This window comes from Sus scrofa, chromosome 9 (assembly GCF_054392235.1).
Source record: "Sus scrofa isolate SSC_HxYL_T2T_F1_AM1 chromosome 9, Sscrofa_HxYL_maternal_Yorkshire_Landrace_v2.0, whole genome shotgun sequence".
NCBI classification, from domain to species: domain Eukaryota; kingdom Metazoa; phylum Chordata; class Mammalia; order Artiodactyla; family Suidae; genus Sus; species Sus scrofa.
Genome location: NC_139391.1, coordinates 4,980,538 through 5,007,428, shown reverse-complemented (window position 1 = coordinate 5,007,428; position 26,891 = coordinate 4,980,538). Strand labels below are relative to the sequence as shown.

Here is a 26,891-nt window from a genome sequence, read left to right as displayed (position 1 = left end):
TCTAGGGTATGGGGCCTTTTCCCGAAGTACAGGACCTAAATTACTTGCAGGGAGAGTAATTAACATTAACTATCCCTTAAGAAAATGAATAAGGACATTTTTACTTTCCAAAGGTCTGCTGAGTGCTTTGATATGATAATATACACAGAAAAATGTTAGAAAGAACACAGAAACCCCCAAAAGAATTATGTACATACCCCCTGAGAGGTCATCATTTTCTAGGGCCCTGTTTAGTGCTCAAAAATCCCCCTCACTGATGTTCAAAACAGCCTTTAGAAATACAACCTCACCACTAAAAAGATGCAGAAACAAAGGGAACTGCAGATCAAATGATTTATGTGAAATCGTATAGCAAATGGAAGGTGACATTCGATCTGAATCTGAATATCTCTGGCTCCACATTTTATTTACTTAACCAAGATTTAAAAATGAAGTGTGTCCAGGAGTTCCCGCTGTGGTGCAGTGGGTTAAGAATTTGACTGTAGCAGCTCAGTTCGCTGCAGAGGGGCAGATGTGATCCCTGATCCGGCACCGGTGGGTTCAAGGATGTGGCCTTGCTGCAGCTGTGGTGTAGGTTGAAGCTGTGACTCATATTTAATCTCTAGCCCGGGAACGTCCATATGCAGTGGGTGTGGCCACAAAATTAAAATATCATTTTAAAAAAGTGGCGTATGACTGAGTTAAAGTGGATACGCTTTCTTATACAAAGTGCTACGTTCTGTCTGTTACAGGGGACCATGTCCAAAGTGACAACAGGACCCTTTGTAATCTGGTCTCCATTACTCTTTTGGCATCATTTACTGCTACACAGCAGAAAAAAAAGGCTCTGACGAGATTTCATGTTTTTGCTTTGCCCTCTAATACTTTCCCCATTTCTCTCACCCATGTCCTCTCATTTCCCACTCATTTTTAAATTACGTTTATGCTTTATATTTCTAGATAATCCGGATGCTTCTGTCCTCTCGTTTATCACATCAGCAAATATTTTTAAATGGCTATGGCTATAGCATGCGGCCACACAGGCCATCATCTCTGTAATCCTGGGGACAGCAATCTCACAGGCTCTGACACCAATGGTTTCTGGGTCAGAGAGGCCATTTTTTGGCTCATTTACGTAACAGCACTCCAGGCTTGCGCTTGTGCTACCAAAGAGACCTCCTATGACCAAGCTGCTGGTCTCACTTGGAATTCCTATTCACGATATCAAGTGAGCCCCTCGTATCACGAATAATTCCAAAGTCTTTCCTGTCTCAGTTTCCTTAAAATTAATTTAGATGTGCTCTCAATGAAAGCCTCTGCCACTCTTCCCCCAAGCCCACCCTTAGACGAAACCTAGATTCCAATTTCACTGACAAAAAAGAAGCCAGAGAGGATCCCATCGACATGTCTGCCCACCCATCTGCCTCTGAGGCCAAGCGTTACTGCTGACTGTCTGCTGCTATGAATGACCTGTCTTGGTCCTTAGGAAAGCCAGCTTCTCCCTGTGTGTGATGCATCCTACCCTGTCTTGCAAACCAACTGCTGTGCTCTGGACATTTCGTGCGCTTTCTCTTGGGTAATCCTCACTGTCCTTCTGTGGTTTCATAGTGGATGCATGATATCTAGGTAAGGTAAGCTTTAAAACCGATCTGTCTTTGACCCAAAGAAAGTGAGAATTTGGGACATGGGGCAGTGGTAAATACCAGGCTATTCACAAAGAGCACGAGAGGAAGAGATATGTGGGGTCACACAGACTGGGGTCTGTCTTGATGAGGAACTCAAGGACACACTTCCCAGCTCGAATGGGAAGGGTAGGTGAGCAGGACGAGGCAGGTGGGACGGCAGATGCGGGACGTCTCCTGTCCTGGGTTTCCAAGGAGGAGAAAGGCGGCTGGGTGAAAACCAAATGGGCTGTGTTAAGAGCCAACACCGAGGGAGTTAGGTGTCCTTCTCCACTCTGAGCCCAACGCTATTTTAAAATATGCAAGTGTATAGAACTAGAAAGTAACTTCAGTCATGGGATAAAAAGCAGAGCATTCTGATGAATGCAGTAACTTTAATCTCTTATATGCAGGTTGTCCCCAACCTAGTGATTTGACTTAAAACTTTTCGACTTTACAGGGATGCAAAAGTGACACACATTCACTAGAAATAGTGCTTTGAATTTTGAATTTTGCTTTTTTCCCAGGCCAGCCACATACGGTAAGATACTCTCTCCTGATTCTGGGCAGCAGCACTGAGCCGTAGCTCCCAGTCAACCTGCACTAAAAAGGGCAACCAACCTGCACACTCACAAAACCATTCTGTTTCCCACTTTCTGTACAGTAGTCAATAAATTTCAGGAAATAGTCGACACTCAATTATAAAATGGGCTTTTTGTGTTAGATGATTTTGCCCAACTTTAGGCCAATGTAATCGTTCTGAGAACACTGAAGGGAGGCGAGGCCACGTGGTGGTGTTCAGTAGGTTGGATGTATTAAATGCCTTTTTGACGTTTGCTATTTTTACCTTACTGGTGAGTTTATCAGGATGCAACCCATTGTAAATTGAGGAAGATCTGTACAGGGTTTCAGACCAATTACGATAACTAGCCATGGATCACGCATCTCAGTTTTGAGAGACAGTAACCTGAACCCAGGAGAGAAGAAACAGCAAAATCTCCAATTATGTGTTTGTGTGTGTGTGTGATTGTCACATAGTTTTCTGTTTCTACATTGTTTTAAGAGCATTTAGAACATTATCTATATTAAGTAAGTTCTCTTGATGTGTTTGATAAACAGATCAATAAACCACTATGAGTAATACAGGGCATTTCAGTGCACTGATTCAGCATTGCTTTTACAGATTTATAAACTTCTAGAATCTCTAAGAAATGGAATAAAAGATATCTTCTTCATATTTTTTCTTTTCTTGTTGATGGAGACAAAATACCTGGTTATACATTCCGTTACAGTCGTCCTTGAGAAATAGATGGCAGCACGCCAAGATTAAAGTGTATGTCTAATTCTCTTGCCTTTGTTTCTAAGCTTTTTGTAAAGCTGCTCATGCTATTAATATATTTTTTCCTGTGGGAATGGTACCGAACCTTTAGAACGACTAGATTCTGTTTCCCTTATTCTTCTCTGACTTCAGACTAAGAGACCCATCTGCATTTCTCATGAGGAGGAGCAGATTTCTCTCTTGTGTGAGGAAAGAGAGCAGTGAAATTCCCTTGGTTCTTACTATTTCAGACCTATTGAATCTCATAGGAAACCACCGAGCCCAGAAAGAAAATTGAGAAAAGTTGTCTTAAAGGACAAAATAAAGTCCGTTGTCTTATATCCTAAAATTCTGATGATTCATGATGTTATAGCTCCACTATCATGAGCTACATGCAGCGAGGCTTTTCCAAGTTTTGTCTGTCCTCAAAAGGATACAGAATCTTGCTGTAATGAGTCCAAGGACTCTACCAGCATTTGTGAAGCCCAGTCTAAGCATCATGATCGTTCTTCTACCAAAAGCTCTGTAACGTATACAGTTGATGTATTTCTTCAGGAAACCTCCAGTGTCCAGCGTCCAGAGACTATCATGCCTAAGAGTTTCTCACCTACTAAACTAACCTTACCTGCTAGTGGAAGCACTGAGTTCCTACTGAGCAAAACAGTGTCTGGGGCTGATACTGTGACCCATGTGCCTTATTATTTTCTCTGCCTGGAACACACTCGGCATTCAGAGAGCTGGAAAACAGCTGCCTGCCCACTTGTTTTCCTATGGGCGGAAAGGCTGAAAAGGGCCAGCTAAAGAGACAGCGTCTTAGGGGAGTACATGGCAATGGACAAAAAACTTCTGATGTCAAGTCCCCTCTGGGGCTTCTGATCTTCTTCGCTTGGCGTCCAGGCCGTGGAAAATACCTGATACAACAAAGATCTGTGCTTGGGACTCACACAGGAAGAATCCCTGAGCATCAGGGAAAATAGCTGTTTCAGGCACATACAGAACAAACAGAGCAGAAGTACTGGATCCAATCACAGACAATTATCACGGGACCATTTACGCCGAATCCGCAGTCCAGGACTTCCTAACCCACATACATAATACATCACTAGTATAAAGCTTAAAATTGCAACTCGAGCATTGATGCCTTATTGACAGAAATAAGGCAGCAACGATTCCTACTGCATAAATCACACATTTCCCAACACCACACTTGCAAGAGAAAAAAGAAGGGAGCCTTCTGGGATGATAAGATGCCTTTTATTATGACTGTAGAGCGGGCTACATGGGCTACGCATGTGTTCAACTTTCTTAACTGTCCATTTAAGGCTTGTTCATTTCACTGCATGTCATTGGACTTCAGAAAAATGAATGCATAAGAAATGCAATAGTCTAAAATTTCTTAAAAATGCAGCAAGACAGTGGTTTCCTAATGACGGATGTAACACACTTACATTATCTGAGAAGAAGAAGAAACGATTGAGAAAGGGCATCCCTGGAGTTGATCTGGGACAATAAATGTAAACGTCGAATGGCTCAAGAAGATGCAGGTGGATGGGGCACGGAAATAGAAATTTCAGCATTTTTTCACATGGTCTTTCTTTTTTTCATCATGTAATTGCCGCCTGAGTGAATTTACCCATAGAGACCTCGCCATGACCATCACTTTATATGTTAAAGATATGTGAATATTCACCTTAGCTGAGATGTTCTCCCTCAGAACCTACACAATTTAATGCTCTACATGACTTTCTAGCCTACCATGTCCAAGGTACTGTCATTAACGTAGCCCTCAAATTACTCCTTTCCCGAATTCCTTACAACAAGACAATAGTGCCAAAGATGTAGAGTATTCCAAAACAGAAAAACACCCCACCTTCAGGTAAAGTCTACAGTATCTGATAACTGGTATACAGACTCCTTTTTGGATGGCCTCCAAGAAAAGAAATATTTCATGGTTCTCAGATGATATTTTTTTTAAAGAAGAGAAATGCCTAGCTGGGAGACTAGAGAAAGCTGAAGAAAATGATCAAAGAAGGAAGATAGTCCTAGATACTCAGGCAATAAAAAGGGGCAGCATTTGGACTCTGTGGATAAAAGATTCCAAGTTTTGTGTCTTGATAGTGGCTTCTAAGTCAACTAATCAAAGAGGAAGACTACCTGCACAGAGAAACCTGGTAGGTTGATAGTTTTTCCTACTAAATACCAAATCTGGAATATATGAACTACATTTCAGCTGTCAACAGAATCCAGGGTATTATTTTAGTTTATAAAATATCCCGACTCTATCAAAATTGCTCTAAAAACTACTGATGATCTAATGTCAATGTTGGCGCCTTCACCAAAATTCATGTTTATGAGTTTATTAGTTTATTTTTTGTTTTTGTTTCCCTTGAGGAGAACTCCTTTCTTAATTTGTTTAGTTTTTGTGTGTTATCAATCCTATTCATTTCTCTCAAGCCCTTAATTTGATTCAATCAGACTAGAGGTACAATATCTATTAGCTGTTCTAAAAAAAAAATCACAGCCACATAGATGACTCAAGATTCTTTCAAATTGCCTAAACTGTAAAATTCAGTATTTAGATCTCAGATAACTTCCCTTTTTTTGGGGGGGGGGGTGGGGAATGCACTGCAGGAGGAGGTATCTCACTTAAAAGTTTTTCTTCCGGAGTTCCCGTCGTGGCGCAGTGGTTAACGAATCCGACTAGGAACCATGAGGTTGCGGGTTCGGTCCCTGCCCTTGCTCAGTGGGTTAACGATCCGGCGTTGCCGTGAGCTGTGGTGTAGGCTGCAGACGCGGCTCGGATCCCGCGTTGCTGTGGCCCTGGCGTAGGCCGGTGGCTACAGCTCCGATTCAACCCCTAGCCTGGGAACCTCCATATGCCGCGGGAGCGGCCCAAGAAATAGCAACAACAACAACAACAACAATAACAACAACAAAAGAGACAAAAAAAAAAAAAAAAAAAAAGTTTTTCTTCCTTCTACCTATGGTTCATTCCCAATTGTACCTACCTCCAAAAGCTACATAGTTACACTGATATTAACAACTTCATCACCAACATTTACCAAATGAAACAGCTAAAATAAGTTGTTGAGGTAGAATCCTGAGATACTGTAGACATATGGTGAATAATTTGCAGATGGAAAATACAACTCAGGTTATGGGACTAATAGCAGTTACTTATTTTCCCCACATCGTCTCTTGAATTTCTACATAACTTGAACCATGTATTTTTTGATCCAACTAAAATCAGGCAACTTTGACACTTAGTGCCTTAAGAACATGCTCCCGTATTTTCTTGGTCCTTACTCCATAAACAATAGGGTTGAGAAAAGGAGGCACCAAAAGGTACATATTTGCAATAAAAATATGGATATGTGCAGGTATATTTTTCCCAAAACGGGGGGTGAAAATGGAAAAGCCAGCTGTGGAGTAGAAGACAAGAATAACACAGACATGAGACCCACAGGTACCCAACGCCTTAAAGCGAGCTTCTTGGGATGGCAGGTGGAACACAGAGCGGAGGATGAAGACATAGGACACAGCAATGAGAACCGCATCGCATGAGCCAATGATAGTAGCCATGCTGAGGCTGTAACGCTTGGTGGCCCCCGTGTCCACACACGCCAGCTTCACGACAGCCATGAACTCACAGTAGGTGTGGGCGATGATGCGAGTCCCACAGTAGGGCAGCTGTTTGAGCAGAATGGGGTGTGGGGAAAAGAAGGCCACGCCTCGAACCACCACAACCACACCCATGAGAGCGATGCGAGCGGGAGTGAGCGTGGTCGTGTGGCGCAGTGGGTGACAAATGGCCACGTAACGGTCAACGGCCATGGCCAGAAAGAAGCCCGATTCCAGAGCCGTAAAACTATGGATGAAGAACATTTGGGCCAGGCAGGCATCCAAGGCGATGGCGCGGGCTCCGAGACAGAAGAGACAGAGCATGCGGGGCAGGGTGGCTGTGGAGAGGACCAGGTCGGTGGCCGAGAGCATGCACAGAAAGAGGCACATGGGCTCGTGGAGGCTGCGCTCTGCCCGCACCACAGCCAGAATGGTCACGTTCCCCACCACGGCCACCACGTACATGGAGCAGAAGGGGATCCCGATCCAGATGTGCAGGTGCTCTAGTCCCGGGATGCCCACCAGCAGGAAGGGGACAGGAGAGGGACATGAAGTGTTGAGAGGAGGCATCATGGTTTCTCCTTTGCTCTCCATCAGTCCTTCGGAAGATAAGGGTGTTATGCCAAGATGACTGCAACCAGAAGGTGATAACGTGGAGATTCGGTTCTGGAAGACCTTTAATAATCTGCTGTTAAAAACAGTTCACATTTGTAACTGTATTTAAATTCACTAGAATCAGAGTAACAAAATGTATATCATACCAAACACAAAATCAAGATACAGAAAGGTAATCCACGTATTATGTCATGTTATCATAGGAGCAAGTAAGTCTTAGCCATTCGTTTCCAGTAAAAAGTTTTCCCTGTCTATTTTTAACTGTACTTAATTTAACAACTGTTTATGAAACAGTTGCTGGGTAACAATCCACATTCTAGGCCCCGGGAATAGAGCAATGCACAGATCAGACATTCTTCTCATGGTGCTTACTCTCTGCAAGAACAACAGAGGATAATGAAGAATGACTGGTGCGCGGGAGTGATGAGAAGGCCACATTTAAGCTGATGCCTGAATGATGGCACTCCCTCTTCAGCTAGGATATTATACATTCTGGGAATGGAAACAGCAAGAAAAGAAATGCTGTGAAGCAAGGAACAAACAGAACCAGAAAAGAATGTCAGTGGTTTGGGAGGTTACAAACCAAGGGAGAAAGTGGTAGGAGATAAGGACAATTTCTCCACCTTAATAACCTCATCTTTACTTTCCTCTCTATTTCATTAAAGAAAGCATCAAATGCTTCAACAATCGTTTTGAGAATATTCTAAAATTCTCTGCTTCATCTTCTGTCATTGGAACATGCTGAAACACATGTAATTTCCCGTTGATTATATAGGGCCGGACCTACCACCGACAACCCGACTCACTGTACTTTCGTTTGTTATGCGTTTTAGGCCTTCCGCATCGTTCGTTACATAATACGTATATTGCGTTTATTTTTCCTTTCTGCTACTTCCTATTGATATCTTTCTGAATATCATATGCTAAGATATTCACACGTTTCCAAATGCCAAATCCACTGTCCAACATGATTTGCAGAGTTAATATTTAAACCATGGATTTATGACTCTGCATATCCTGGAGTCGAAGGAGAGTACACTTCAGACTCCCCAAGGTGAGTCCTGTCACGTGTTCCTCCTCAGAATAAGAAGTGCCCTCCAAAGCCACCACGTGTTTTAATTTCTCTCTGTAGGTTGCTTCACATCAGTGATCATCAGAAACTATGTTAGAGGGAGCAGGACTTTGAAAATACTCTCATCTCTCAGGCAGTACATCTCTCAAATAGGTAGACTTTCTATGGTGTAAGTAACAAGCAGAGATGTTGTAAAAACTTTGGGGGCTATTAAAGGACTCTTGCTTCACATAGACTACTGCACAACCCAAGCTCTATGTCATTGAGGAAACATTTCTACCTCCTGATTTAAGAGGAAGGATATTAAAATCCAGGCAATCAGCTTCTGGAGTTATATATTAATTTGGACAACTAAAAATGCAGAGGGCTTCCTGTGGTAAAAGTGTGACATCAGCTGGAATATTCCCAAATGAGAAAATAACAAAATTCTAAGGATGGCTTATTAGATGAGAATTAAATATTCATGACTTTCAGATCTTCTTTGCCATGCTGCATAGATGTTTAATGTAAAGCATCGTGTATGACAAGGTCACTTTTTTCCTATGTTTTTCTATTATATACACTTTAAATAAAGATATTATTATATGTTCTTCTGAAAAAAGCATAAACAAGGATTACATGCATAATAAATATATAAATATATTAGTATATGTCCTTCTGCAAAAAAAATATAAACAAGGGTCATATGCATATGTAAGTATATGAATATATAAACTGTATAAATATATAGGACATATATTTATGTATGTATATTCATGCGTATGTGTGGGTATATGTGCATATATGTATCAGTTTCCTAACCTTAACGCTACTGGCTACCTTCCCATACTTAATGTTTCAGACTGAGGTACTTCACTGCAGAGACAGCCTGTTACTGTGCTCCTTTGTTTATTGCTCCAGAACCCCACATTCTGATACACGCTGAGTTGTTCACACTTGCTTGGTAAACTGACCTAATGATATCCAAAATATTAACTGCTGAATAAAGTACATTTCTTTACACTTCTCAAAGTTGCTTAGTCTCTGGAGGTATGTTCCCCAGATAAAGGACGTAAGTGCAGAGGCAGGGGTTGGGAAAGGACATCTTTTCTTTTCTTCTTTTTTTTTTTTTTTTTTTTTTTTTTTTTTTTGTCTTTTTGCTATTTGTAGGTCCGCTCCCGCAGCATATGGAGGTTCCCAGGCTAGGGGGCTAATCGGAGCTGTACTCCGCCAGCCTATGCCAGAGCCACAGCAACACAGGATCCGAGCCGCGTCTGCAACCTACACCACAGCTCATGGCAACGCCGGATCGTTAACCCACTGAGCAAGGGCAGGGATCGAACCCGCAACCTCATGGTTCCTAGTCGGATTCGTTAACCACTTCGCCACGACGGGAACTCCAAGAAAAGGAATATATATATATATACACATATCTATCTATCTATCTATCTCAAGGTCAGTTTGCTGCACAGCTGAAATTGGCACAAAATTGTAAATTAACTATACTTCAATAAAAACATTAAAAAGCTGGTCATCATATTCAAAAATGCTTAAAAATTCAAACCATAGCTACTGAATCATAGGATAGTGCAGAGTTGAGAGAAATAGCACAGTGAGTAAAGCATAAAGCTATTACAAAGAAAAGTAGGGCCCCCACTGTGTAGAGCAGAAGGATATACAACCTGAGTGATCCAGCAACTTCTGCCTTTTGGGGGAAAAGCATCATCATGCACATCCAGCTGTATGTCACCTCCCAAGAGCTCAGTTTTGCTTTTGACTTGATCCTCTCCTACTTTTAGCTGTTACGCTTCCTGAAATATTTCCATTTTCCTTCTTACAAAAAAAAAAAAAATGTCCTAAGCCCCTCTGTAAAAAATTCTCTATATGTCACTTTCTCTATTTCATGCAACAAATCCATTCTAGACATAAATGAAGCATAAGTAGTTTGGAGAACTAACCACCCCTGGCTGCCTTTAAAAACAGACCATTCTCTTCAAGTCTCCAAGGGCCATGCTCAATGCCCTGCCAAAGAGCAACCTGTTAAGCATCTTGATGACAGAGTAAGTGAATATAAGACAGCTAAACTCCTACCAATCCCCAATGGGAACCAACGTCAATGGCTCAGGGAGATGTAACGCGCTCTCCGGGACCAGGGGTGGAGTGGATGAGGGTCAGATTCCCAGCAGGGCTGGGTACGAATGCACATGGGCAAGAGAAACGGCCCCTTCCGGGTCCTTAAGGACCCCAGGGGGAATCTGAATTTATGGCAAAATCAGGGAGGCATCGAGAGATACATAAAGAGGGAGAGCGGGATCGTTTTTCAGACAGTCCAGCCTGAGGCCATGAAAAATGCCAAAGATGAGTGCTATCAGAATCACGGTTTCTGTTCACACAAACGGTAAGTGAGAAATGCTGAAAATTTCCCCTGTTGGCTCTAGTAAAGTTTTCGTAGGACAGTTTCCTTCTGCCATCCTGTCATCTGGCACAGAGTCTCTGGATGGTCTGGCCGGGTCTGGTTGTCACTGAATGTAGTGAGCTTATTTCCTATTTTTTCCTTTTAAGGCCACACACCTGCAGCATACGGAAGTTCCCACGCTAAGGGATGAAAGCGAGCTGCAGCTGCCGACCCACGCACAGCACTGCTAGATTCGAGCCACAGCTGAGACCTACGTCCTAGCTTACAGCAACGCTGGACTCTTAACCCTCTGAGGGAGGCCAGGGATGGAACCCACATCCTCACAGAGACTACCCTGCGTTCTTAACTTGCTGAGCCACAAAGGGAAGTCCTGAACATACTCTCCAATGTTCAGTACGTCTGCAGGACAGTGAGGTCTGTGTCCTCTTTCATTTCTTACTCATTTTCTTCTGCAGGTATGAGATTCAGCTGTGAAAAGAAAGATCACTAACATCCATGGCACCCATTAGCACCTCATATTTGAACCCCAGGATATTAATCCTGATTGGCATGCCTGGACTAGAGCAGGTGCAGTTTTGGATTGGGTTTCCCTTCTTTGCTGTGTGCCTCGGGGCTCTTTGGGGCAATAGCACGTTACTCATCACCATCCCCACAGAACGCAGCCTGCACCAGCCCAGGTACGTATTCCTGGCCCTGTTGGCAGCCACTGACCCGGGGCTCTGTGCAGCCACTGCTCCCAAGATGGTGGCTCTCTTCTGGTTTGGCTCTTGTACCACGGCCTTCGATGCCTGCTTGGCCCAGCTCTTCTGCATCCACACCTTGCAGGGCGTGGCGTCTGGCATCCTGCTGGCCATGGCCTTTGGCCGCTGTGTTGCCGTCTGCGATCCTCTGAGGCGCACGTCCATCCTCACGCCGTCAATCCTGAGTCGCCTGAGTGGTCATCCGAGCTACAGCGCTGGTCAGCCTGCTGCCCGTTCTCATCACAAGACTGCGCCACTTCCACTCCATGGTCAGCGCCCACTCGTACTGTGAGCACATGGCTGTGGCCAGGTTGGCTGCACAGGACACCACATCAATAAAGCCTGTGGTCTTTCTGTGGGCTTCACCATTCTAGGATGTGACGTGATTTTTACCCTACATCCTTATTCTCCAGGCTGTTTCTCGTCTGCACCGAAAGGAGGCGAGGCTCAAAGCAGTCCATACGTGCGCAGCTCACATCTCTGTGTTCCTCGAGTTTTACACCCTTGCCTTCTTCTCCTTCTTCAGCCATCGGCTTGGACACACTGTCCCCTCGACACACATCCTTCTGTCTACCGTCTACCGCCTCGTGCCACCTGCACTCAACCCTATTGTCTACGGCGTAATAAATAAGGTAATTCGCAAGCGTGTGGCACAGATTTTTCTTCCGCCTCAGGGATCCCAGCAGTGATGGGTCAGATGTTTGCGGTCAAGTACAAAATACTTTTATTTCCTAGAGACTGGGACAGGTCGATCTCTGGGACAGTTTGAACTTCATCGTGTTCAAACTTACAGACATTTGTTTTATAAACTATAGTTGGAATGAAATAAAATTTGTTCAGGTTAATATTAGCTCTATTCATTTTATTTCTAATTTCATCTTTATTATTTCTTTTTCATTTATTTGTGTCTATTTTGTAATTATCTTCTTGATAAGAAAGTTTATTGATTTTTCAATATTTTCTCTTTTGGAATATCTGCATTTTAAACTATAGGTACATCTGAAATAGCTGCTTCTGTTGCACCCCAGAATTTGGGTATTTTGTCTTACAGCACAGTAATATTCCAGTAACTACAGAACAAATTATCATTCATGTCTTCTTAGCTTGAACTTTAAAAACCCGTCAGAGTCCCCATTCGGGGAGTTTTTGAGTCTGCATTCCCAGTATACATTACTAGGTGACGGCACAGAAGGCTGGTTACACGCTAGACCGTTATCCTAGGGCACCAGTCACAACTAAAGGAGCTTCTGTCCGGGGGCACAGCTGTTCCCATCGTTGCTGCTGTCGCCACTGATGTCACACTTTCTGATCCTTGCACGTCGCTTACATCACACTGCCGCCTCAGCTGCTGCATCTGGCCTTGAAATCTGGCTGCTCTACCAAAACGCCATACTTGAAGCAGGCACAGAGAAGTGCCTAGGTGATTCTGCATGACTTGGAGCTCTGGCAGAATGAGATAACCAGTCCACAGCTCAGCTCGGTTTCCTACAATGCTACCGAGCTCTGTGGTCTGACATTTGGCAGCATGTCTCATCTGTCCCATCTCCTAGAAGAGAGTCCAAACACGTTAATGATGATATTAGTCCAAACCTGTTGCTATTGTGGTACATGGGCCTGCAGGCATGCTCACCCGATGTCACCCAGGTGGCATGGCTTGGTTTAGGCTGTTGGCATCATCTGTCTCAATGGCACTGTCGTTCACTCATATCATCTCAGAATTGTCTGCTTCCATGGGTAAGCCCATTTCACAGTCCGTAAGAGGAGAAGATGAGTCTTTCTACCAGGACAAATCTACTTCAATTTCCTAACATTCACAAACTCCTCTTCTGGGTTTGGATCTGTGACCCAGTCATGGTGATGGAAGCTGTGCCCACCCCGTCTCTCCCGCTTCAGCAGCTTCGTTAGCTGCAAGCCTGAGGCTGTTTGATACCTTGGCGTACAGTGCTGTTCTGTGCATTCTTCCTGGTCCATGGACAATAAAGCCGGCACTTCTACTGTTCCCAGAGAGTCAGCAGCTTCAGCCACGGAGTTCAGATATCTCTTTAACTTGTATGTCACAACAAAGCCTTGACCTGAGGATATCTTTACACTTCCGGCCATCCTGGGAATGTCCCTACCCAGGATTCATTCATCTGATCTCTTCCTCTAAGCCAGCCCCATTTTTAGGTCAACGCTCAAAGTGTTATAGAACATGGTATTTTCAAACATCCCTGTGAAATGCAATTTACACCAATCACATAAACCAACTCAAGATAATCACGTAATCTAGAGTGTTCTAGGAGTCCCCATGGATAAATATTTTTTTTCTCAATCCTGGATGTGAAGCGTATTTTCCTTATACTTCTGAAAAAGAGGTTGCATAAGACCTGCCCCCCAAAATCCCCAGATGAACTGTATCAATTAACAACAGCTCATACAAATTGTGTGATGCTCTCATCAGATTTTTATCCAAGTAAGTGTCCTGTGTTCTCAGTTTAGAGTATGTAGCTGCACATACTCTACAACGTCATCCAGCTTTAGGTCCTCATGTGACTAATTAAAACCAGGCATCTCTTACTCCTAGTAGACGGCACTGTGGTTCACACAAAAATTTATATTAATTATGACAATGTGGCATGGATACGAAGATTTAAAGTAACCAAAGTAATAAATATGAGGTTTAGAATGGACACTGGAATGAGACAAAGGCGTCACACAGCGCAGTGGAGAAGAACCATCTTTCTTTTCAACATACGCTAATAGGTGGGGTATTCACACTCATTACTCTGAAATAATTCTTAATCCTAACGACTACACTACACACAAAAACCAGAGTTCAGATTTATTTTAGATTTTAGCGGAAAGGCCACATAATAAAGCCGTAAGGAGAAAATATAGGAGGGGATGCATTTCATTATTTTAGGATAAGCAATTTTTTTCTTACATAGTATTACACAAAATATTTAAAAATAGCTTTGGGGGAAATACCAATAAAGTGGGCTATGTTAAAATTAAGATTTTATGCTCATCTAAAGACACTGTTAATTAAAGGAGGAAGATACAGGGAGAAAATATATATATTAAACTGCACTGGATCTATTGATTGCCTTTGTGAAAACTTGTATAACTATATTATTAAAATATGACAGTTATGTCTCTATTTATTTAGGTCTTTTTAAAACGTCCTTCAGCAGTGTTTTGTAGTTTTGAGCCTGTAAATTTTGTACATATTTTGATCTTATCTGAGCTATCATAAATGTATTACTTTAAAATTTTGGTTCCAAAAGTTCAATAAAAATATTATTGAACTTTTTACATGGACCTTGATAAACTCATTCATTGTTCTCAGATGATTTTCTTAGTTTCCTTGGTGTTTCTATGTAAATAGCATTTCATCTGGAAAAGGGATAGTTTTCCTTCTTTCTACTCTAGATATCTTTTATTTTTTCTGTCCTTAACGCATTTATTAAGACTTCAAACACGATACTGGATGGAAGCAGTAAGAATGAAAACCTGTAGCTTGTTCCTGGTAATAGAGACACGACTCAATCTTAAAACATTATTTATAATGGTTTGTCCTAGATGTTCCTTATCAACGTGAGAAAGTTGCCCTTAGTTCTAGCTGGCTAAAGTTTTTATCATGATTAGCCATTAAAATATCTTCAAATTATTTCTGCATGTATCAGAAATTACGTGATTTTTTTCTTGTTCCCTTTTTACTGTGTAGCATTGACTGATGTTGAGGGTTCAGTCCTCCTTCCATCTCTGAGATACATCCTAGTTTTAGTAATTTGTTACTTAGTTTTATTTTTCAGGACACAGTTTGCTAGTGCATAGTTGAAGATTTTAAAATCTATGTTCATGAAGAAGAGTGATCTGCAGCTTCTTTCCTTGTATTATCTTTGTTTGGTTGTCACAATGAGCAACTCTATGCCTCTTCCAAAGTGAGTGTGAAAGTGTCTTCTCTCTGTCCTGGTTTCCAAGTGATATTGGAAGCAACTGGTGCTATGTCTTCCTTAAATGTTTGACAAAATTCAATAAGATATAGATATAAAGAAAAAACAGATTATTTATTTATGTATGAGTGTATTTTGTTAACTTGTTCCTTCAACAAATTGGTCTGTTTCATCTAAATTGTCACACGTAGGTGCACAGAGTTGTTTAGAGTATTCCATCACCTCATTGTGCTACCTGGAGGGTCCGTACTGATATGCCTTCATCCATTCTTGATGTTGGTGATTTTTCTCTCTCGCTCACTCTCTTTTAATCAAAGTTATCGGTTTTATCAAATATCCCGGTTTTGGTTTCAATAACATTTTTATCAATTCTGCTTCTATTTTCAGCATGCCTTACTTTTTTTTTTTTAGTTTATTTCGGTCTCTGTTTTCTACCTTTTGTAAAGATGAAAGTATACATTATTTAGATAGTATTCTTATTTTTCTAATATAAGAAACCAAGCTCGCAGCAACATGGATGGACTCAGAAGTTATTAGACTAAGCGAGGTGTGTCAGAGAAAGATAAATATCACATCACGTCACTTATATGTGGAATCCAATATAAATGATACACATCAGAAGGCGACTCAACAGACTTCAAAAACAAGCCTATGGTCACTCAACAGGGAAGGTCAGCAGAGGGATGGATGGGAGTTTGGGACTGGCACCTACACACCACTGTATGGGAGCGGAGGGTCCGCAGGGGCCTGCTGTGTAGTACAGGGAACTCTACTCCACATTCTTTGATTACACAGAAGAAGAATCTGAAAAACGACGGATATGCGTATATGCACAACGAATCACTTGCTGTGCAGCAGAAACTGAGGCAACACTGTAAATCAGCTACACTTCAATCCTCTTTTCAATGAAAAAAAAGAGTAAACAAATCAAATAAGCAATCTGAGAATGATGCAGGCGCCTCACACCCTTGAGAGGAAAGTTATCTTCCTTACTCTTCCTTTTGAAATAAATACTTTGAACCTGAACAGCTTAGGGTCCTTCCCTGTCCTTCCCCGGACTTCACTGCACCCTGAACACCCTCACCTGGAAGCTAAAGACGAGGCCCTGGGAGCACAACTGCCGGTGGGTTTAAGATTATTGGCGCAGGGGGTGTTTTCGGGAACTTTCCTGTTGGTTCTGATCTCTGATCAACGTGTCCTCTGGGCAAGTACTCTGATTCCAGGCAACGACCCAGAAGAACGCCTTCGAGATTGTCTCCTGACTCCAGCTTTGATGACGGAGCTTCCCCCAAAGAAAGAGGAAGGCGTGTTTGCCCCAAGCCTGATTCCTAACTGAAAACCTTTTCCTCCTTTTTACTGTAAACTCTTTGCGAGTCTTTCTAAGGCGGGGGTGAGCACAACCTTTAAGGCATTACCTGCTGTGACCCTCTTTTGCCTGGCAAAGCAATAAAGCTATTTTGTTTCTCCTTTACCCAAAACTTTGTCTCTGCGTTTCAATTCGGCACCAGCAGATGGAGGCCGAGTTCCGGCAACAAGAAGAAGCCAAGAGAATTTGTTTTTTTCTGTATGAGATGCATGCTACTCAACATTTCATCCCCCAGAAGAGGTTAAATTTACGTTAAATCACAGGTACCGATTCTTGTGATTTAATTTATGATTAAGACAGAAGGTGTCTAAAAACTACAAACCTGGAAAACAAAATTGCTTATAAATTTAGGGTGTCTCTGTTTTCCTTTTGTCAACCCATGACTTCTGTTAAATTGCATGAATATTTTTAGCAACTCAGGAGGCTGATAAGGGTCAAGCAAGGCTATGTTTCACAGAGAAAAAAGGGAAACAGAAAAATGCACCAGAGAATGAACAATTTAACAAGAGGAATCATTTAAAATGGCAAAACAGATATATTCTTCTTTTCATACTTGCATGTAATAGTTCCACTGTTGAGAAAGGATAAAATGCAACAAGACTAAAAGAGTCATAACACTACCATTTAAAAATAACTCTTTTATTTATATACCTTTTAATTTATATGTAGATTGGGCACCAAATTTATCACGTAAAGTAAGACAATTTTGAGAGTGCCTTTAAGAATTACACTAGGGAAAAAGTATAAACCAGGATTGTTCAAGGCTCACCAGGAAACATGCTCTTCCTATTTAGATGATCTCATGTGGCTTATGCATACATCATTAAAATACGTTACGAAATATCATGAATATTTTTCCATTCTAACAATGCTCTTTTTTTCGAATCAGAAAATGTATCCATTTTATTGATGCATTACAACTGCTCTACATTTTACCAAATTATGCAGAAAATACTGAAAATACAAGCTACTTTGTAAAACCAAAGACAAACCTTGAATCCAAAGATAACCTATGTTTTACACAGTGGACCCTTTTCCTGTGGTCAGCAGTACCTTTTAAATATCTATTTCCTTTGTTAAAATGATTATTTTGCATACTCCCTAAGGACATCTGCATTACAAACGAAGCTCGCTCATTCTCAGAAACAGAAACAGAAACAGAGGCCTGTCAGAAAAGAAAGCGCACCAGCAAAACAAGTTTAAATCGCGTGAAATAACAAGCATGTCAAATATATTTAATAACGTTGGCATTCTATTGCAATGTCAAGGATTCAAAGCAGAAATACAAACATTACATATACTGTACATAAAAGGTACTGCTACATGTGAGATTATTTTTCGAGCTGAATCAAAACCACACCTTGTATAAAGTTTAGCAACAAACAACCATGCAGACGTGCTGCACCATCCATCAGTTTAAAAAAAAAATCGACATAGGAAGCAGGGTCCATCTTTGGGTCGGTCCTGTCGCTGAGAGACAGTCTCCCTTCCTCGCCTAAAACAAAGCACCCTAACCAGTGGGTTTTGCAAGAAAACACGCAGCTCTGCCTGCCTGGCTCAGGGCAGTGGAGCTCAGCCCCCCCAGTGGAGGCCGGTGGGTGGTCACCCTGTTTAAATGGAGTCAATCCTGGGCCTGGGATGTTAGTTGAGCCCAGATGGGAGCAGCACTTCCTGGGGGCCACTGAAACCTCTGGAATGACCTAGCATCCTGCTGAGCCTAGAGTGGCTGTGCCAACCCTTCCCACTTCCTCACCCCAAGGGGAGAAGGTGGAAATACAAGTGCTGAGAGGACTTCAAGCCTTAAGCTGCTCTGAGGTCCGGCCACTGTCACGGGGGCCAGATGCTCACTTAATTCCCAGGGCTTCCCCCGTCCTCTCAGGGCCACTCATGTTAAGCCCCAGGGACAGGCCCTGAAGCCACACTGAGCACACACACAGACCTGGGTGGAGGTTTACCTGGATAAATCTGAAATGCCAGTTTGCAAACGAAGACTGAAAATGTTTAAAATTCTTAAAGCCACCCACTGCTGGTAAGGTCATTAAGGTAACAGTACAAGCTCTAGGTAGTGGCTTCTCCCCATCAAGACTCCTGTCTTTTTTTTTTCTTTTTTTTTTTTTGGTCTTTTTGCCGTTTCTAGGTCTGCTCCTGCGGCATATGGGGGTTCTCAGGCTGGGGTCTAATTGGAGCTGTATCCACTGGCCTACACCACAGCCACAGCAACACCAGATCCAAGCCACGTCTGTGACCTACACCACAGCTCACGACAACGCCGGATCCTTCACCCACTGAGCAAGGCCAGGGATCGAACCCGCAACCTCATGGTTCCTAGTCGGATTCATCAACCACTGAGCCACAAAGGGAACTCTGAAGACGCCTACCTTAAGTGGTATTCACTTACTGGACTGGGGGTGGGGTGGGGTGGGTAGGAGTGGAGTGTCTTCTGGTGTTTGGTGGTTTTTTTTTTTTTCTGCATCCCATTTCTCACAAAAACAACAAATCTTACCCCTTGTCGAGGAAAGACAAGGGACAAAAAATATTTCTACCAGAAACTAGATCTGCCTTCGAGCAAGAAAGTGAGAATGTGCTTGGCAAAAAGACACACAAAGATCACACACGCTGACCAGAAAACGAGAGAATACTAGTGACAGACACTATACAAAGTGCTTGGGTATCTTGACCAATAATGCTGAAGACACAACACAACATAATGATAAAAAAATATATATAGAAAACGCCGACATGCTCCTGGGCGGCTGTCCTGAGGACCTGGCCCCTCTTGCGAGCCCTTCCTCCTTACAATGAAGAAATTCCAGACACCCTGACAGCTCCTTGGGTTCAGCCTGGTACAGAGCTTGCTGACCAGGCTCCAGGAAATCTCCCATCTCCATCTGCATCTCCTCAACACCATCTCTACCAAGATCCAGTCCCAGACTTACCCCTCAAACACATAACCTTCAGTTCAGATGGAACACGTCTAGATCTCAGGGCTAAGCTTCTTCCCCCACATCTTTCACCCACAGGAGCCTGGTCATCCCTAGAGCCCTCTGCCTGAGCCGGGTCCCAGCAGGAGCTGAGGACACGGACAACTCCACAATTGGAGGGGCCCCAAGAATCCACACTTGTACAAAGACACCTCAAGAGCCCAATGACTCAACAGGCTCTGGCTCCTTCTCAATATCCTTCACCTGCTAAGAAAGCTTTCTGTGAGTTCCCTGTCACCGGCGGCCTCACAAAGCTTCCTCATAGGATGGGGACGAGGTGAGCAATACAACAGGCGCTTCGGTATAAACACACCTGTTATGTGTTTTTTCAACAAGCAAATATTTTCCTAGGGATGTCAACTATTTGCAGGAAGGACCGCCACAGGGAAAAAAGGAAAAAGAATCTCATCTCAAAGTGATGGTACTTGTGCAACACGGGTGGGCCTAGAGATTATCTTGCTGAGTGAAGTCAGTCAGACAGCGAGACACCAGCATCATATGCTGTCGCTTACACGTGGCATCTAAAAAAAGGACACAATGAACTTCTTTGCAGAACAGAGACGGACTCACAGATATTGAAAAACTTATGGTTTCCAAACGAGACCGGTTGGTGGGGGGGGGGTGGAGGTATGCGCTGGGGGCCTGGGATGGAAATGCTATAAAATTTGGTTGTGATGATCGGTGTACACATGTAAATGTAATAACATTCAATGAGTCCTTAAAAAATAAACAATAAAAGTGATTGCACATTCTTAAAAACAATGTGAATTTAATATGGGCTTGACTCCTCTCACCTGCTTCCCAAATTCTCGCAGAAGCAAGGCAGCAACGCCCAGGGAGAGAGCCACGCGGGGAAAACCCTTCTCTGAGAACTCAGCTGAGCATCCAAAATGGAAAGGGGCAGAGGGGATGGTTAAATAAGAGAAGCTGCTGTTTTCATTTTTCACCTTCGGCGGGGAAACCGAGAGCAACGCATGCACACGACACAGCTGCTCATCCTGTTCTGACAAATCCCAGGGAACAGCTCCGGTCCCCGGGGCTTGCCGGTCCATCCGAAGGCGAGCTCACGGTAAACTGTGAACCGCTGCATCATCACAGAAGGCACCACAATGCTGGGGAGATGGCTCGGATGGTCAGCGTCGGAAAATGAGACACGTAAACACGGGGAGGTCGCGACAAGGCTCTTGGCTTCTGCAGAAGGGCCGGATGCTCAAAGAGCGCCTGCAAAGAAGAAAAGTGCCTCCCTTTTTATCCCTAAGGCAGGGGATGTACCTGCCCCCCCATGGGCCAGGTCAGGGCGCACATTCTTCTCCCTTGGCTAATTTGAAATGAATTGTTACTGGGAGAAGAGGGAAGGGGGGGGCAGCAAGGCATTTCAGCCAAAACGGGGAGCAAAATGCAGTCACCAAGATTTCCTTTGATAGACAAGACATTATGTTACTTTCCACAACAATAAGGGCAGGAGGGAAGAGACAGGCACTGAACAACCCTCACCAGACACACCTGTGCAAAAACAATGCCCAGGGTCTCCTCTCCTTGCAGGCAACGCACCCCCCCACCACTCAGCACTACAGCAGCAGGCTCTAATAGAGTTGCAATTAGTTCACACACACTCCAACAAGTATCAGTTCATTTTGATTCAAATACAATGGAGACAGCAATTCCATCTTGGGGTAACACTGGAGGATCAGATACACACTAAACACACCATTCAAGTGTAATCACTACAGATTTGATTACAGATGACATTTTGGGTTAGCAGGAAAAATTGCTTGCTATAGTCTTCAAATCAATATATACATATTTAATTATGCAAAATAGTAAAACACCACCAATTACAAAATTTCTAAAATATTTTAAAATCCTGTAATAAATTAAAAAAATTTTTTTTGCCATTCCTACACGCACTTACTGTATAAGTCTTAATAAGAGAGCATTCAATTTGCTGCTGGCATACAGAGAAAGCTCCTTTAAAAGTATGAAAGCCATACACCACATTCTTACCTGGTATCAGATCCTTTCGCTTTTGCCCCAAATAAATCACACAGAATGAAGAAGAGATGAGGCAAAGAGAGAGAGGTGTGTTACTGAAAATTCACACTAAATCTTAGGGCAAAGCTCATCAATGCCAGTATCACACAACACAAAGAGATTTTGCATTTCCTACGTCAATCACCACCTTACAATAATCACCACCTTAACAGCTTTTCTAATAATACAATTTAAGCTGAGTCAGAAGCACTTTTAAAAAATAATTTAGAAAGAACGCGCAGGGCTTCATTTAAAAACACCTGATGCTTTCACAGTAGGTACAGATTCTCTCACACTAAGCTGCCAGCAAATAGTGAGCGGCCTCTTTAACGTGAATCTATAAGTAACACACAGTAGAAAACTGACAGAACACTGCAAACCAACTATGATGGAACAAATAAAAACCAATAAAAAAGTAAACATACAATGAACACAGAAGCCACGGAGAAAACCCCAAAAGTAACATAAAGTAGTGTGTACCCAGTTTTGCAAAAACAGCAATTTTCCATTAAGTATAATGTGACATGAAAACAAAACTAAAACACTAAGTTTAAATGTCCCATTAGCAAAGGTAAATTCTGAGACGTGTGAGAGAGTAAAACACAGACCTGTGCACCTGCTCTTAAAATAAGCAATTACTCTTCGCCTCTAGTGACGTCAGCCTTCATCATGTGACTTGCTTAGGCCACCACACCATAAAGAGGTTTAACTGCGTCACATGTGAACTAAAGATGTAAAAGCATAATTTGTCTCACACTCTCTTTTTCTCTATGGCGCAACCGTCGTAGTTCTATACAAAGGCATCGCCTTCATACTAAGTTCCAGATTGAAGGAACGAAGCAGGAAAAATGAATGAGAAATATGCTATTTTCGTTGTTGTTAGAAGCTCATGAGATTTGGGGAATTTTATTATAATATTATTTCGTTCACGTTGCTTGATACGGTATCATAAATGGCCCCCTTTCTCAATTATCTCCCTCTTCAGCCAAAGATCAAAATTGTCCTCTGAAAACACAGTTCAGACTATGACCCTTACTTACATGCAAATAGACTGGGTTTCTCATTTTACGCAAAGCAATAGACTAATTCTAATAATCCTTACAGGGGCACACATCCTCTGGACCCCTTTCATGGCCAGAACCCACCTCTTACAAGTGACCTCCCCATGCATATGTCTTTCTGCTTACTCCAGCTTTCTTGCAGATAATAAAAAATGCAAGCTATGTGCAACCTCAGTCTTTTCATTTTCTTTTTTTTTTTAAATTTTTTTTCCACTGTACAACATGGAAACCAAGTTACACATACATGTATACATAATTTTTCCTCCCATTGCTGTGTTGCGATCATTTTCTGCTTTTGTTTTATTTTGCCTGTAACTTTCTTCCCCAGATATACACTAACATGGAAACACATTATTGCAACACACCTGCTCGTCAATTCGTGTGTCTTCTCCAAGACACTCTATATACAGAAAACCATAAAGATTACCACCAAAAAACTGTAATACATTCAGTAAAGACACAGGATGTAAAATCAACATACAAAAATCAATTACATTCCTATACGGTATGAACAAACTATCCAAAAAAGAAATTAAGAAATCAATCCAATTAACATTAACTTCAAAAATAATAAAATACTAAGAAATAGATGTAACCAAGGAGACAAAAAGATAAGTACATTAAAATTATAAAGCAATGATGAAAGAAAGGAGACACAAATAAGTGGAAAATATTTCATGTTGATAAAATGAAAGAAGTAATACTGTTCAAATATCCATCATACCCAAAGGGATCTCTAGCGTAAATGCAACCTTATCGGATACCAATGGACTTTTCAGAGAAATAGGAAAAAAAAAAAATCCAAGAATTTATATGGAACCACAAAACCATCCAATAGTCAAAGCAATCTTGAGCAAGAACAAAGCATGGTACTTCTTGATTTCAAAAATAACACAGAGCTACAGTATGTCACTGGCACAAATCAGACAGATAGACAAATGAAGCAGAGAGCCCAGCATTAAGCCTGCCCACGTATAAGCAACTGATAGACCACAAGAGTGTCAGGAACACACAATGGGGAAAGAAACATGTGTTCAGTAAATGGTCTGAAGAAACTCTCCTACCTGATCTGGTGGCACTGAAGACGTGGACCCACCGGTTCAGGGCACTTGCTCTCTGAGAAAGGTATCCAATCTTTGCAGGTATTATCTCCAAACTGGCAAGTCAGCATCACCTCCAAAAGCGGTTCCATCACTTAGTTAGGGCTACTGCTTCCAGGTCACGTGGTATGTAAGATGCCATGACCAGGTGCCCACAGCTGCACCCCCATTACCACAAATTTGTTTGCTGTGGTATTTTGTAAGATCCCATTCCTGTGAATCAATTACTTTGTAAATCCTTGGTGTTGCTGGTTGAGGTCCTGCACGCAGAGAAGGTTATACCACAGAGAAAACGGACTGTGTCGGTTCCAATTATGAATTGTTGATCCTTTCAGAATGAAAGAGCTCCACTATAATTAACAGGCCAGGAAGTGCCTGGTCAGTCTTCTCAAGGGATGGAATCCCTTCGGCTCTGTTTCTAGAAGGTGGGACATTCAGCAGCAGCCACAGCAAAATCACTGGTGTGTGGGAACCAAAGGAATTGATCCCATGTGAAAGTTCCCAAGTCTACTGAAGACATCTGACACCTGTTCCAGGTCTGGAGGTGACCGAGAACAAATTATGGCCGCTGGCCAAGCCATTCTGGATGTTTCATGTTCCTTCCATACTTGGTGCTTTCTGCTAAATATTAATTGTACATGCAAGCATCTTTAGACTGGTGTCCTCTGCTTTGGATCAGCCACAGGTCTCTTCCCCAAATCTTTCCCCAAGGTTCCACTGTTTCTCCTGTCTTTCCCAGGAGTCTGGAGATAGTCTTACCTTAGGGCACTTCTTTTTCAACACACAGTGGATAAGCAGGTGCACCATTTGAGGCTGTAACACGGGTGCATTCGCGTTGGCCAGATGTTCCAAGTGCCCTTGCATTTCCCTTCATTATTATCAGGGACACACTCGCAGGATCCGAAACAGAAGAGGCTGCAAGGTTGCCTTGACGCACTTATTCAGAGGTCAAGCTTGGCTTGTCTTCTTTTCCCTCCGCTGGTTGTAGGAAACCAACCTGGGAATTCGCGTAGTGCTCCACAGTTAACAAACCCGAGTAGTAGTATCCGTGAGGACGCGTGTTGGATCCCCGGCCTCTCTGGGCGGGTTAAGGGTCCCGCGGTGCTGCAAGCTGCGTGTAGGTTCCAGACGCGCCTTGGATCTCGGATCTCGCGTTGCTTTGGCTGGAGCGTGGGCGGCGGATGTGGCTCTCATTGGACCCGTAGCCTGGGAACGTCCATATGCTGCAGGTGCAACCCAAAAAAGACCCACACACACACGCACACACATGCACACACACACAAAATTGAAAGAAAAGAAAAGAAACCATCCTGAGACAAGCTGTGACTTGAAGAAGTGGCGACATGTGCCTGGTAGGAGACAGGGGCAGAGGGACACGGGATGGGTCCGGCTGCCCCGCCCCGCCCTCCATCCTGCCGCCTCCTCATTGGGGCAGAGGAAGGTTCCCAGTAGCCAATCCCTGGCGCTGGCACCGGGCTCCACCTCTCGGTCCCGGGCCCGTGTTGCGTCTGGCGGGAAATGGAAGCGCTCCTGTTCCCCGCTCTCATCAGCAGCTTCGCCTAAGGGAGGTAGGAATATGGTGTTATTATTATTGTCTTTGAACTTGCGAACTCTGTATTGCGCACAAGGGAAAGGCAATAGCCTGCATTCGCCACAGGCAAGAGAGCAGGCCCCTGGTTTGGGTCAGTTTTAACGGTGGAAAAAAAAACCCCGCCGCATACGGCACGGCTTTTCTCTAGAACTCGAGAGGGCTGCAATGCGATTCTTTTATTAGAGTTAACCATAAATTACACAAGGTATCTTTCCACCATAAATAATCTAATACCATACAGACTGCCAGGTTGTATGGTCCAAACTGTTGGGCTGTATATGCTGTCGCCAAGACCTGCTTCGCAAGGCTTTCCTGCTTTGGAGCTAATGCAAAGCTTCAAGTCTTTCCCGTCACTTGCTAAATAGTTTGAAGATCTAATCGCAGGTGTGACATATGTTGTCTGTAGGAGATGAGAAGGTGCGCCGTGAGGCTGTGCTTCATTTTTTGTGATAGGAGTTGTGAGATGCAAACATTCATCCTTTATTTTAAACTATGTCTCAGTGCAACATCCCCTTAAAAAAAATTCCCTGTTGAAACAGTCCATATACTATTAATAAGGTTTATTTTCCATTCTTTGGGACAAATGTGTCTTACCGAGGCTTCCAATAAAATTTCCATTAATGGCTCAACTCGTTTCATTAAAGTGAACCAAAAGGAAGTTCTCCAGATCGTATGGAATGGCCGGGGTCCTTTGAACTCTATCAGGACAGTAAGAGAGTTAACAAAGTCCTGGGCAGGACTGGATTTTTCTGCTCTTGTTGTTCTTCCGTGGAGTGTGAACTGTGCGTGAACTTTTTTCCTGATAGAATTGGAAAATAATGGATCTGCCAGATCAATGTCCGTCTGTTATTCTGTTATAGATCCACAGAATCTAGCACTAACCTCCCCCCCCCCCCCTAAAAAACCAAAAGCAGAAAAGCCTCCTGGCACAGCACTGCAATTGGTGCCATTTGTTGTGTTTTCAGGAGTCCATTAACTCCTTCTCCAGCTCCCTGATTAACTTAAATAAAGACAAAACATTGGCTTTTGGCAATATTAGGCTTGGATGGGGACAGATTGGTGAATTCAGTGAGGATATGAAAGAGGTAATCCCTTCTGCAGTGTGTATGTTTCTCATGAATGTTTTGTTCCCAACCATTCCCCACAAGAAGCAATATTGTTTTTATCCGTAGCTCTCACCTATTGTCCAAGAAATGAATGTGGGGTTTCTGCTGTCTACTCTGTATGTCCTTTTAAATTACAGGTTTGGGAAACAGGTGAATATGTGTTGGATTTTGTCAATACTCTGTGCATCAAGATCAAAAGAGGCCTCCATTTTAACCTTTTACCTTTTTTTCTCATTGGAATAAGGGGGGTGTCATGATGCTTTGAGTTTCTGGCATTAAGTCATTTCAAACATGAGCCCAAAGGTCTTCGTAATATGAC

At 42.8% G+C, this 26,891-nt stretch overlaps 1 protein-coding gene and 1 pseudogene across 1 annotated transcript; one reads left to right on the top strand and one right to left on the bottom strand.

Moving 5' to 3' along the window:
- Positions 1 to 2,877: 2,877 nt before the first annotated feature.
- Positions 2,878 to 7,247, bottom strand: LOC110255376 (olfactory receptor 52M1-like). The gene is made up of 2 exons (XM_084975010.1): positions 5,940 to 7,247; positions 2,878 to 5,616 (listed from the first exon to the last, which is right to left on the bottom strand). Exon 1 carries the CDS (start codon positions 7,171 to 7,173, stop codon positions 6,205 to 6,207), a length of 969 nt encoding a protein of 322 aa, XP_084831136.1. The 5' UTR covers positions 7,174 to 7,247; the 3' UTR covers positions 2,878 to 5,616; positions 5,940 to 6,204.
- A 3,909-nt stretch (positions 7,248 to 11,156) lies between these two features.
- Positions 11,157 to 12,090, top strand: LOC110255375 (olfactory receptor 52A1-like; annotated as a pseudogene).
- The last annotated feature ends 14,801 nt before the right edge of the window (positions 12,091 to 26,891 follow it).